General features: G+C 47.8%; 2 protein-coding genes across 4 annotated transcripts in view; both read right to left on the bottom strand.

Annotated features, from left to right (window-relative positions):
• The window catches only part of mrnip (MRN complex interacting protein), a 317,439-nt gene that overhangs the window by 31,083 nt on the left and 272,561 nt on the right, over positions 1 to 13,795 (bottom strand). The gene's annotated exons all lie outside the window — the stretch shown is intronic.
• The window catches only part of rnf130 (ring finger protein 130), a 53,102-nt gene continuing 39,478 nt past the window's right edge, over positions 172 to 13,795 (bottom strand). For 2 of the 3 annotated variants that reach the window (XM_064325857.1, XM_064325858.1), the window contains exons 7-10: positions 8,358 to 8,454; positions 7,669 to 7,873; positions 4,498 to 4,591; positions 3,825 to 4,131 (exon numbers count right to left, since the gene is read on the bottom strand). In XM_064325857.1, coding sequence (XP_064181927.1) covers positions 4,116 to 4,131; positions 4,498 to 4,591; positions 7,669 to 7,873; positions 8,358 to 8,454 — 412 coding nt within the window. In that variant the 3' untranslated portion in view covers positions 3,825 to 4,115. Of the gene's footprint in view, positions 2,429 to 3,824; positions 4,132 to 4,497; positions 4,592 to 7,668; positions 7,874 to 8,357; positions 8,455 to 13,795 lie in introns of those variants that run through there. The other variant, XM_064325859.1, reaches the window with a different exon arrangement.

Raw genomic sequence — 13,795 nt, 5'->3', positions numbered from 1 at the left:
TTATAACAGAAATCACTATTCAATGGCCAGAAGGGAATGTCATTGAAAATATCAACATCTAATGCCATACCTCTGTATCACAGTATGATTTCAGTTCATGACAGGTTTATTTCGTAACTTCCGGGCTGCAATTACAAAATGAGACACCACGGTCATAAGACGAGGAACAGAAAGAGTTTGAGGACCATGTTTATTATAACACCCTTTCCACAATGCTTTGCCTCTCACTTATGTACCCGAGCTGCCTCTGAAACCACTCCCTTTCTCCCTACACAGCTGGGAGTAGGAGTGGCTATACGTGCAGTCAGGCATCCAGAGCAGCAGGGGGAGACAAACCTACAACTCTCCTTTTCAAAGCAGCACTGAGAGACAAACCGCAGACAGCGTAACGGGCTCCTGAAGACAGTAATGGTGCTACTCCAGATGGCGTGTGTGTCAAACAACACAAGGGAGCTGAAAAGGTATTTGAGCTAAAATCCCACACTTGTAAATCATCATGACTGGGCTGGCTCTAACAGTGGCTGGGGGTGGTCTAGACTGAGAAAACTGGGGCGAATGGATTATAGCAAATCCGGCAGGAGAAGGGGGGTGAGCATACTGCAACACAGCCTGGAAGGAAAGAGACTGGCTGAATGACTGGTTCCCAGCCCTGTTCCTGGAGATCTACCATCCTGTAGGTTTTTGCTCTAAACCTAACAAAGCACACCTTGTTTAAGAGCTAGAGATCATGTTGAGCTGCAAATTAGTAGAAACACACACTGCCACAGCAAGCAGGGGTGGCTGTACTCAGTGTTGGGATTTTCCTCTGACAAATCTACAAATCTAGCCCTGCTCACTACCCCATCGACTGACCTTGAAGGAGGGGTGGAAAGTCCAGGGGCCAGAATGTAGAAGTCCTACCATGTGTTTCTTCCCCTCCATTAACTCAGCCAGCTGATTTCACTAATTAGTTCTGAAGAATGGCCGATGAATTGTGCTAATTAGCAAATTGAGGTGATTGTAACAAAATACTGGGGATGACCTTTGCTTTCTGAACTTGGATTGCTGACCTCCGGTTTGAAGTTGTAGCTAATGTCACATTTTCTGAAGCTCTAACAGAAGTACCGCAGAGACACGCAGGGCTGTGGCTAACTCCTCCAAAGGGGAGTGGGTAATAAGGAGACTTTTGATGCCGAGGCAGTATGTAGAGGAGCACTGGGGGTGTAGGCAACAGGGTGACGGACATCCTCCTCATCCAATCCAAGAAGAGGTCATGTTTTAAGACTCTTACGTCTTCATTCAAATCCAGGTACAAAGACTTAAGACACACAAAAAAAGTCAAAAATAAAAACAATTCCTTCCATACAGTTTGCTTGTACACGTATGAGAAACGAACAAACAGTGCTTCGAGGCCACTTAGAGATATATATATATATATATGTGTGTGTGTGTGTGTATATATATATATACACAAGACCCCTTATTGGGGATGATTAGTATACGCTGTGGGTATTTCATAGGCTTTTTAAATACACATTAAAATGTTTAATACAGAGAAACACTGAACCGCTACAGAAGAGTAATGCTGCATATCATACACAGGTGTGTGCTGTATGATTATTCTGGACCAATGGAGCTCGTCGTGGGAGAGAAGTCCCACAGTCCTTCATTTCCGGCAGGTTAATTCCAGACAAATGGGCTGAAGGGTGGGGGGGGTGTGGGGTGGGGGAGGGGAGGAACATTCCCCCCACCCACTGCACCCATAGTCAGAAGTTGGTTTCGAGTGACCACAAAATCTGTGGGCCAACTCTATTAGCCCCCCCCCCTCCTTCTTTCAGTCAATGCAGTAGTCGATACAAGTTTCTTTCTTGATAGCAAAAAAAAAAAAAAAGATTAGCTACAACATTCACAGATGCAGAATGCTCTAAATACACTGAAACGCATGGCTATTTTTGATTTACAATTCCAGGCCAGATGGACGGACGGATACTTTTTGGAATCAAAAAGAATGAAAGAAGAAATTTAAAACATACCAAAGTAATTTTTTTCCCTCATGATCCCTTTAGTGAAAAACAAAAAACAAAAAAAATAAACGGTCTCCCGGGCGATGGGATGTGGGGAGCGGGGGCGGAGCTCGCGATAAGAATGAGGGTAAATGAGACGCTGGATAATTCCCTCTCCTCTTTAGTGATGGTCAATAGTACATTCTGCGGCAGCAACGTGCCTTTGTCGTTTGTCGTTTGTCATGTGCCGTTGCCCCGCCCCCTCCCCCACCCCCACCCCCATCCCGCTGTTGTGGATTGGGAGGCCACGGCCTGGGGACGCGGACGGGCGAGTCCTCAGGACTTGTTCTCGTCGTACAGGTCCAGCGTCGCCTGAATGTCGGGAAGCTCCATCTCGCACACCACGCTCCGCGGCGACAGGGACGTCCGGTTGAAGAAATGGCCGCCTGGAAAAAAAAAAAAAAAAAAAAAGAAAAATAAGATGTCTGACCATTACCACACGATAAACATACATTGACACGCAACATATACACTTCGCTCGGATTCGTTTTCAAAATTAAATGAATATCTTCATCCATATCTAACAGAAATATGCTAGTTTTCCAGCATTTGTGTGCAAGTTAACAAGAAAAACATTTATTTTCTACCTTGTGTGGCCCAACAGGAAGTGGGAGTAGGAACGTGCATTTCCCCAGGAAGTGGTAATGTTACATCCACTTCATGATGTGGAGACAAACAGCAAATGGCACGGAAATACAAATTTCTGTTTGTGCATCAAACCCAAGCAACAAGAAAAAACCCAGTCTTTCTGGCCTGTGCAAATCATCATACCTGTATTGTGACTGTTGTTTGCAGTATCGTTTAGTGTTTTGTGAACTGTCCTGGGACAGCAGACTGACTGGTAAGCCAAGGCCAGTGTAGGAAAGAAGTGTACCCCCTGCTTCAACCTGTGGGAGTTGTGTTTTGTTTCATTCAACTGTTTATAATACTGAGAACTGACATAGACATCACTCTTGTTTCTCATAAGAGTGAAAGAAGAGTAAAGTCTATATGAATCCTGTAGTGGATAGAGCAAGCTAGTATTGTCAACCACTGACAAGTATGACCTAATCAGACCGAACACTGCCCTCTAGTGGCTGCTGGAGCACTCGTCCTGTTAATGCAGTGCACAGATGGGTCCCACAGTCAGGTCCAGGCCACGTCCGAAACAGATTACCCACTATTGAGTTGAATACAAGTCAAGTATATTTGATGAGAGAGTTGTTACGTAGGCAAAATTTTCTCTAAATGTAGTGTACTCAAAATCCCAGGATGATATACTTATTTCTGGGGTTTTGCAGAATGTATCAGGAGCACACGTTTCAGGAAGTAAACAACCAATTTGGTCCCAAAAATAGAATGCCTTAGGACACTTGCGCAGTACGGTCGGAAATGAGTATGGAGGATCTTTTTACATACTGTCCATTGGGCACTAAAAGTAGTAAGAGTATGCTTTCTAGACAGTACATACTAGAAGGATGCAGCCATTTTCTTTTACGTCACCCCTAATTTAAAGTTTCCATTAAGTGAAGAGAGAAAATGTGCCACCTAGTGGCCAACAAACATTACAGCAACTATTCACCTCAATTATTGAAGAGGGTGGCCACCAATCGAGAGCACAGGTCTGCTGGTTAGTTTTACTCGCTTATTGATCATTATAGCAGTTGATTACACATAACTCACCACGGTTTCTCAGTCTAAGTTGCTGTATTAAGGTGAACAACCAGCAGACCTGCGCTCCAGGACAGGTCACCTATAGATCACATACAAATGAAGCAATTACAACACAAGAATAACAACTGATTTAAATGAAAACTTAAAAGTGTGTTTAATTGAAAGTTACACACAGGCTCTGACAAATGTACACTGATCAGCAGGGTCAACAAGAGCAAATAATCACTGGACACAAACATAAAAGTGGTGTTTTAAGAGTTTTAATTCCTTAAATCGTCTTGTACCAATTTTCTAAAAAATAAGAAGAAAATCACTCTGCGTATAGAAATGGAGTACAGAAAAAGTAGCTAAAACAAGAAAAATCTCAAAGCGAAGTTCCAGAAGACAGTATATGGATCAGTGCATTTACTTCAGGGTTCTTCAATCCAACTCAACACTGCAAGAGAAGAGATGGAAGCCATTTCAAATGCCTTAAAAACACATTGCTGTAAATATAAAGGTGGGAGGAGTCCTAAATACACATTTCTCTTAAATCTTCACTAGTTTGTAAGGCAAACTAACTTCAACTATTAATGGAATTCATTAATGGAAATTATTCGTTTTGGTAAAAACAGCAAAGACTGTCACAAATGTGACATACACATACAATCTGTACATTTTCACAGCGCAAGAGACTGAATGAAATACTGCATGCATTAGAGGGGTGAGATGTTACATCTACAGTATGCAACTGCTCTTACACGGGGGCTGAGCTTACTGTTGGGGACGGAGGGAGGGCGGGGGGGGGCGGGGGGGTACTCACTCGGTGGCGGAGAAGCTGACGGTGGCTTTGATGATCATGTAGCAGAAGGTGAGGGCACTGAGCAGGCCGAAGCTGGCGATTATAAACCACTCCTCTGTCAATAAAACAAAGGAGGCGGTCACTTTGGGGGGGGGGGTGGGGGGTCGCGCGGAGAGAGCGTCCTCCTCACACAGACAGCCAGCTGAGCGCAGAGACCGGACAGCGGAAAGACCACCTCCCCCCCCCCCTGCAGAACGGAAGGATGGAAGGAGGTCCACGGCAAGCAGGACCACGACAGGCTGGAGAGCAACACACAGGTACACCTGCTGCAAAGGACAGGTATACATGCACAGAGCTGTACAGAGGACAGGTATACCTGCTGTACAGAGGACAGGTATACTGAAACACACGTGTACAGAGGACAGGTATATCTGTAAACACCTGAGAGGACAGGTATACCTGTACAGAGGACAGGTAGGCCTGCATAAACCTGTACAGAGGACAGGTAGACCTCCATACACCTGTACAGAGGACAGGTAGACCTCCATACACCTCTACAGAGGACAGGTAGACCTCCATACACCTGTCCAGAAGACCTAAATGGATAACTCCAGCGCAGCTTCATAAACCACTTTCACTCGAGGCAGTGGGCACCGTTACACATCTGATTGGTCGTCCAAGAAGCTCCCGTGAGCGGTCCTCGCTGGTCACCGTCAGCCGCACGGGGACAGCACCAGGGGGCACTCAAAATGTTGTTTTCCGTTGCATTCACCCAAAGTCAGACCCGTTTTGCCAGTTTCTGGGTGTGGCGGTCGACGATCAGGCCAGGCTCGAACCCGGGTCTCTCGGGCAACTGCGCAAACCGCTGCTCTAAAGATGAACTCAGCCCTAGCGGAGCAGTTAGACAGCCCCAGTAACGGACCGCTACGCTGGGGCTGTCCTTCTTCCTTCTGTCAAAGCGGCTGACAGATCAGGGCAGGGCAGAAGTCGCGCGCAAACCGTCTGCGCACAAACCAGCTGGGACACAAACCTAAACGGGGGAAGTGCAGACGGAACGACTGAACTACTCCGCGGTAACTGCTTGTCTGTCGAACTACGTGTACAATTCAAGCCCTGTTACATCTTAATCAACCGCCACCGCCGCACTGGAGTTCCAGCTGAGTCAAGATAAGCCGGCAGCAATCAAATCATATGTGATTAGCATTCCGGTGCAGTTTGACAACAGCGGCTACGTTCGTTTGAAATGCACTGAAGCCTGCGTGCCCGATACAAAGTGAGGGTTTAGCGTTAGATGACGGACCGCACCAATGCTTAAACGGACAATGTTCTCCGGCTGCACGTCTCTCGCTCATTTACAGACGCAGCGATAGCTTCCCTGCAGTTCGCTTAAGGGTACCTGTTACCCGCGAGGACACAGCAGGTTGAAGATCTGCAGCCTCTATTTTCTACATATTAACTTTTTAATCCAGTTTCTATCTTTAATTCACAATGTGTAATTAAATTAATCCGAGAGGGGTACAGACTGCCACGTACGTGTAGAGCTCCGAACTACTGAGTCCTCAAAATATGTACTGTCTGCTAAGTATACTGCGTACAGTTTAGTATGTATGTTTTAGTATGAGATGGGCAGTATGCAAAACATATCCTCCATACTATTTTACAAGTGTACTATGGAAGTGTAGCAAGACGCTCCGCCCTAGCCCAGCCACGCTCACGTGTCGTTGTCGTCGTTACTGAAGGAGAACGTCAGCAGAGCTGCTCCTCGTTTTTAAGGCGAAGCTTACCGTTGTGTTTATGGGATTAAAGTGGTTGTTTACTTCCTGAAAAGTGTGCTCCCAAATACACTCAGCGAAACCCTGGAAATAAGCATATCATCCTGGGATTTTAAGTACACTACAGTATTTGATAGCCACGTCCTCTCCGTTTTTCTAGATGCGTCCCTTACATCCCTTCTATAACGTTACTTGCAGTTGTTCGAAGATGCCCATGTGGGTTGATGTATCAGGGTCACCATGGAAACAGATCACCTTGGCGCCCATGCCCATGCTTTAGCTATTGGTCATAATCCATCTGACCCATTTCTGACCAATTTCTGATTGATTTTTGGTCCACAGTTTTCACAGTACTGTTATGAAGGAACAGAAGAAAAAAAACTTCCACTTCCTGTGCACTCCAAGTACTGTGACCATGACTTCCTGTGTACTCACATTATGTTCTTGAGTGCATTTGTCCTAAGAAACTCACAGTATTCTTTTATCACGTTATGCATGAAAATGAAAAGGTAGTGAACGACATTGTGACATAGACGTAGAGAGGGTACACCAGAGTGGCTCAGCAGAGGAGCACGCAGATACTCAGTTGATCTGGGTTTGAGTGGCTCTCTGCCATGGAGGAGAGTTAACTGAAGCACAAAGCCCAGGGGATTATGGGATTAAATAAGACAGCAGCGGAGCTGTCTCTGTGGCCAGACTCTGTGGCAGGGTCTGAGAACAAGGCCCAGGGCCACACCCACCAGGGATGGCTAGGAAAAAGACACACACACACGTGTGTGTGTGTGTGTGCACATGTACACGCACATGGGCCTTAGGCATGGAAGTAAGTGAGTGTAAGTGTATGGACTGTAAGGGAAGTGTGGGAGTGTATAACAGCATGTTAGTTTGAGTGAGAGAGTGTGTGTGTGTGTATATGCGCGCACGTGAGTGATCCTACCCCCCAAAAAACCACCTCACAACACGCACTTCTCCTGTATGGTCCCAACAGTGATACGCATTTGTGACAGATACACAGACTCTACACTATCCACCACAGTACCACTGAGACCTGAGGTCTCAAACTCAAAGCAACATTAATGCAGGACCGTACCCAAGCCTTCATACCACTTCTTAATGCAGTGTTTCCTACAGAGCCTGTCTACGGACACACTGCACAACGACAGCACAGGATGCTCAAACACCATGGTGCTCCACCTATTTCTCCCACAATGCACCTGGAACCAGTGCCTGTTAATAAATGGGCAAACTAGACCTTCCTGCAAGAGGAAGGGGCAGCAGGAGGGCAGAGAGGCGGAGCTGACAGGTTGGCAGGCAGCCGAAAGACCCAATGAGGCAGAGGCCTGAGCGACAGCAGGGGGGGGGGGGGGGCTGAACCTGCGAGAGAGAGGCTGAGGGAGCGGGGGGAAGGGGCGGGCCTTACTGGTGACGGCGATGTTGATCTCTCCGGTGCGCGGGGTCAGCTCCCCGTCGGACGGAATCTGGGACGTCCCAGAATGCCTCAGCGGCTCCAGGCTGATTGAGTTCTCGCTGGACAGGTCGACCAGCGCGGTCCGCTGACTGGCTGTCTGACTCCGGGATATTCTGTCCATGTCGAAGGCCACGTTGTCCACACACGGAAGGTTGGGCTGGAGAGACAGAGAGAGAGAGAGAGAGGCCACCCCAGGTCACCATGGTGATCAAAGGGACCAACAATTCCAAGCCAACTCAAGTCATGTTCCATGTCAGTATTTGCCTCCAACATGGACCATAATTTACATGTTTACCATAACACAGCTTGTAGATTACTTAGTCCACTACAGGATGTGGGGTAAGAGTAGTCAGCTGTAATAAAATATCTGGCAGGATAGATTAATATCATTAATATAATGGTATACAAAATGTGAAGTTATGCCACACAAGTAAATAACAGCTTAGCAATTCCTTTCATGACATTCCAGCAGGTGGCAGCACAACACCAACATTAGCCATCGTTCCAAACTGAGCTGAAGGAGAAATGACATGACATCACAGAACGATGACCACCGTCACAGGCAATGCACTGTGAGTACCAGCAACCTGCAGTGCGACTCCAGCACAGTGCTGCAAGGGTGCTGCAAGTCCAGGACTCACCATGATTCCCAGGGCTTTGAGGATGTTCAGTTTGCACATGGGACAGGTGCAGTGCTCGTTCAGCCAGGGGTCCACACACATCTTATGGAAGACATGCCTGAGGAAACAGAGAGAAAGCACGGTCAGCTGACCCAGCAACAGGACCACCCTATTATAATGCATGTTAGCCCGTGCTCCTGTCCAATGCGTTCAACAGCACCATGCAGCTTGGCCTTCATCTGTAGGGTTTATGTCTTTAGCCACATTCATCCAATCAAAAAGAAGCTGTCTTCAGGAGGACAACAGTGACTCCCAGACTGAAAGATGATAAGAGATTAGAGAAATTCCAACGTCTTTCCCAAACAGAAATATTTTCAGTTCATCGAGAAAATGCATTCCGTATCGTAGCCAAGACCACAACTGTTAGCATGAAACTCAGAAACTAGAGATGTCCTTAATTGTAAAAGTGGTTTGCGATGTTTGGGTGACTATCTGCCAGTCACTAGAAAAATAAATAAATGAAATGTAGAGTAGACATCTGTTGCGAGATCCATGAATGTTGATTCAGAACACATGCTGGTAGCTAAGCAAACATCCATCAACCTGTGAGCCCGAAAGCAGCCATCAAAGTAGTAGTTAAATCTAATGGAAGTCACATCTTCTCGTAACCAGTTCGTGAAGATGGATCAAGTTTATTAGCAGCTGAAGTCATTACAGGCGCCATTTCTACTGAGCAGCAGCTGTGCAGGGTCTACGCCACGAACATTTCATGACCGGATAACAACCTTTCAAATTTTTTTTGCATTTCTTGCATTTTTAAAAGCGTGTGTTTATGTATAAATGAGTGTGCGTCGTGTGTGTGTGTGTATATATATATATATATATATATATATTCATTTTAATTTATTACTTTTTTTTCCTTTCTTGCTATGAGGTAGGGAGAGGGGGGTAGACTGATGCATGTGAATGGGTAATGGACAAATGGTTGAGGGCTAAAGGGAGTAACTTTTACTGACAGGGAACTGAAAGGTCAGAACAGAGAAGTACTTTAATGTGGCCTGTGACTCGTTTCCTGCACCCCCGGCCATAAGACCCTATACTCTATGAGTAGGCAAAGTGAGAGATTCTGCAGCAGAGCAGCTATTGCGGCTACGCTCGAAAAACAAGGCGGCCATTGTGGTTCAACACAGACTGCACTTCTCTTTGCACAGAATGTGGTTAGTTTGCTGAAACTGAAAATGAGGTTTTTTATTTTTTGTTACACACAGTTACAACACAGCGACAAAAAAAAAATTCAACTGTGAATGCTACAACAGCTTTATCTGTAAGGGCTTGGTACAGAAACAAGTCCATTGATAGTGCGTTTGGCAAAACAAAATGCTTCCCGGTAACAGTGTGTGTGTGCTTGCACGTGTGTGTGTGCTTGTGTGTGTGTGGGGGGTGGAGTTGTGGGGGGGGTGAGTATTCAAACAAACAGAACACTGCTGGAGTTTCTGACAATTTCACCACAAATTGAAAAGACGTTAAATACAGCCCAACTGAGAGAGAGGAAGGCCCAAATTCCAGCGAGAGCCACTGTCAAAGGATGTTAAGATGTGGGAAAGGACGGGGTCAGCACATCCAGCTCTCCAGGGCACACGCGCACGTTCTCACGTCTAGACAAACAACGACTTCCCCACTCGGCGAGCAAACAGGCCCCGCTCATTCACATTAAGCACCGACTCGACTCCCACTTCCTGTTTTCTGGAGTGCTGTGCTCATTTATCACTCGCCCAACACACTGGCGCAGGGGGTAAGGGGGGGTGGATGGGGGGGGGGTGACGTAAACAGTAAAAGCTGCTGTACGGGAGAGTGAAGGGGGACAGAGTGCGGGTGTCGTGTGTCTGTGCAGGCGTGTGAAAAGGCACGTACAGCAGCGAAATGTGTTTTTGTCGGAGTTAATGTGTTTCGCTGCTGCAGAGCAAGGTCCAGGGTGACCTAGAACCCTCCGTACATCACAAGGGCAGTAACAGTGAGGCCACGCCCCCCCCCCCCTTGCCCTCCCCAACCTCATCTCAGGTGTGACGCGTACAGCCAGGAGGTGAGAGACACAGGGGGGAGTGGGCAGCGCGATAGAGGGTCATGTGATCACAAGACAATCCGTCAATGTCACGCAGGAAGGAGAGACAGGGAGAGAGAGAGACAGAGAGAGCAAGAGAAAGGGAGAGACAGAAAGAAAGAGAGAGGGAGAGATGGGTGAAGAGAGACAGTGGGAAAGAGAAACAGAGCAAGCAAGAAAAAGGGAGTGACAGAGAGAGAGAGAGAGAGCAAGAGAGAGGGAGAGATGGATGGAGAGAGACAGTGGGAAAGAGAGAGGGAGAGATGGGTCAAGAGAGAGACAGCGGGAAAGAGAGAGACAGAGAGAGAGCAAGAGAGGGATGGACAGAGAGAGAGAGAGAGAGATGGATGGAGAGAGAGAGCTATCGTGCACAAGCAGGTTCAAGCCTCAGTAGGCAGCAGAGAACGAACTGAAAAAATAAAATATGGCACTTGTACAAACAAACTCATTTCTAAAATAAAGCATGCGGCGCAAAATTGATGTGATTCTCGAAGAGGGAGCGAGGTAGAGACAGAAATCCAAACTGAACTGCACTGGCAGGGTGGGGAGTGTTTCTGTTAATTATTCTATCAGCCATTGATTTTGGAGATGATGTATTTCTGGGAGACGCAGGCAGTGTAGGGGTGAACAAGTGTACCGCACAGGGTGTGTGTGTGTGTGTGCATGCGTGTGTGCGCGAGTGTGTGTGAGACAACCTCCAGAATTTAGCTCCTCCACAATTCAAGCAATTTATACATTTTTACCTTTTTTAATTTACATTTTATGTGCAGCATTTATCCACTAGCATATCTACACAAAAGACGAGGAGACTTGATATTTGCAGTTGGATATTTGAAAACACTGACCCGCAGACAGCAGACAAGGCAAACATTATTACAACAGAAGAGGGGGCACTATTAGGCATGGCACAGGGCATTAACAGAACCAGACAGCACCAGTTTGCTTAACCCTTTGAAGAGGTGGTTTTTGGGAATGTCAGTGTTCTAGAACTCCACTGCTTCAAATGACCAGAGGTGATTGTTACATCAGCGTTCAGCTAAGAACATTCTAGTCACATACCTGTTATCTTACACATTAAATTAAAGGGTTAAAGGGCTGTGAGGTCATGTGGAGGGGCGGGGCAGTGAACCAGCAGGAGCCGGGGAACAGCAATGTTGAACTTTAGGGGGTCAATAGTTGTAAAGCGCATCGCAAGGGGCATCACAAGGGGCAACAGAGAGGGCAAACAAACTGGGTGGGGCATCTGTATATGGCAAACAGGAAGCAACAGCAAAGTTATCCGTCGTAGATGCTGAAACGTCAGTCACCCCTAGTTCATTAAACGGTGTCTTTTGCTTCGAGTTCAGTGTGCTCCAGCGTTCCTTATTTCGGAAGCTGTCCAGGTAAGGAGTCCTTCTGTACAGTCATCCTTGGTGATTTTTACTCAACCAAACTTCCCAAGGGAACCTTACAAACCGACAAAAATCACCTTATCCTGTCTTTATAGAGCGTCTGTGAACTGAGGCGTGCGCACTCATCTCCCGTGTAAATGACACTGGCTGTGCTCGTAAGGGAAGAGACACTGTCACCTTATACACGCGCCTGTCCGAGCGGCTTCGGGTCCCTGCATTAACTCTCCTGACATCAAATCCATAAGAGAAACAGGAGGCTCTAATGGCATGAGGGGCCCAGGACCAGACCGTACCACCGCTATCCGATTCCCACAGAGCGAGGGGGGGCGAGGGGGGGGGGGGGCTTGCGCCATCGACCCCATGTCGATGGACATGAGACAGCGCAATACGATTAGAGCGCCATTACTGAGCCGCGCGCGAGACTGAGGCTAGGCTACACACAGGCACATTAGCGGAGGGGGGGAGAGAGAGAGAGGAGGGGAGGGAGAAAGGAAGAGAAGGAAGGAGATGTAGAGGGACGGTTAAAGGGGGAACAGGGAGCACAGTTTGACCTTTGACCTCCGCTTCGCCCCCACGCTCGCAGCCCATTGGCTGGGGAGGGGGGGGGGGGATTGTGTAACAGCAGGACTGAACAGCTCGTGTCTGGGCTTCCCGCCAGCAGTGGGGTCAAAGGGTGCGGAACAGACAGCGGTCCACGCAGAGTGCGGGGAGGCTCGGAGGTGACGGTCCAGAGGTTAGCGCCTGAGCTGGGGACTGCGGCACTGCCTGCACTCAGGCACTCAGCCATGCAGAACTGTAACCCACAGCCTGGGAAACACTAACACAGCACTGTATCCAAAACAAACTGACACAGCCCTGTGTATTCTCTCTCTCTCTCTGTTTGTCTCTGTCTCTGGCTCCTCTCTCCTTGTCTTTCCTCTCTCTCTCTCTCTCTCTCTTCCTGCCTCCCTCACTCTTTTTATTTCTCCCTGTTTTTCCTCCTGTTCTCTCTCCCTCAATTGTTCTCTTGGCATGCTCCCAAAGGCCACCACTAGAGGCAAAACTATTCCATTAGGCTCCATATATGTCCACATGCGTGTGTGTGTGTACGTGTGCGTATGTGATTATACATGTGCGTGCGTGTGTGTGCGTACGTGGGTGTGAGTATGTGTGTGTGTGTGTGTGTGTGTGCGTGTGTATGTGGGTGTGAGTATGTGTGTGTGTGTGTGGTGTGGTGTGGTATGTGTGTGTGCGTGTGTGCATGTATGTGTGTGTGTATGTGGGTGTAGATGTGTGTGTGTGTGCGTGTGTGTGGTGTGTGTGTGTGCGTTGTGTGTGTGAGTATGTGTGTGTGTGTGTGTTGTGTGTGTGTGTGTGTGTGTGTGTGTGAGTGTGAGTATGTGTGTGTGTGTGTGTTTGTGTGTGTGTGTGTGTGTGTGTGTGTGTGTGTGTGAGTGTGTGTGTGTGTGTGTTTGTGTGTGTGTGTGTGTGTGTGTGAGTATGTGTGTGTGTGTGTGTTTGTGTGTGTGTGTGTGTGTGTGTGTGTGTGTGTGTGTGTGTGTGTGCGTGCATGTTCTCCTCCACGTCTGCCCGAGCTCATTAACTCCTCAGTCAGCCGTGTTAGCCCTCAGACCGAGCTCCGCACGGGCCGGCAGTGCTCGCAGCTCCGCCCCCTAAATAAAGCGAGCGCACACGCACCCCTCTGTCCCAGGACGGCGCCGGGGGCGCAGGTGGAAATGAGCTCCCAGTAAAGCCCTTTTTCACAGCCCCGTTCTTAATGTACAGAAGAGCCCTGCTTTCAGAAACGCTGGACTCCTTCCAAACTCGCTCACACTCACACACAGCCACACATTCGCTCTGGGGGCAACAGGCGAAAAGCAGGGAGTCAGACCAGCCCCAACAGCACATTCTCCTCATTACACTTTGATTCAAACTTTCTGTGCCCTCCCACGATGCCTTATTACTTCTCCACACCTCACACCTTTTTTTGC

Source organism: Anguilla rostrata, chromosome 3 (genome assembly GCF_018555375.3).
Source record: "Anguilla rostrata isolate EN2019 chromosome 3, ASM1855537v3, whole genome shotgun sequence".
NCBI classification, from domain to species: Eukaryota; Metazoa; Chordata; class Actinopteri; order Anguilliformes; family Anguillidae; genus Anguilla; species Anguilla rostrata.
The sequence above is the reverse complement of the archived record's forward strand: the minus strand, read 5'-3'. Positions and strand labels throughout refer to the sequence as shown.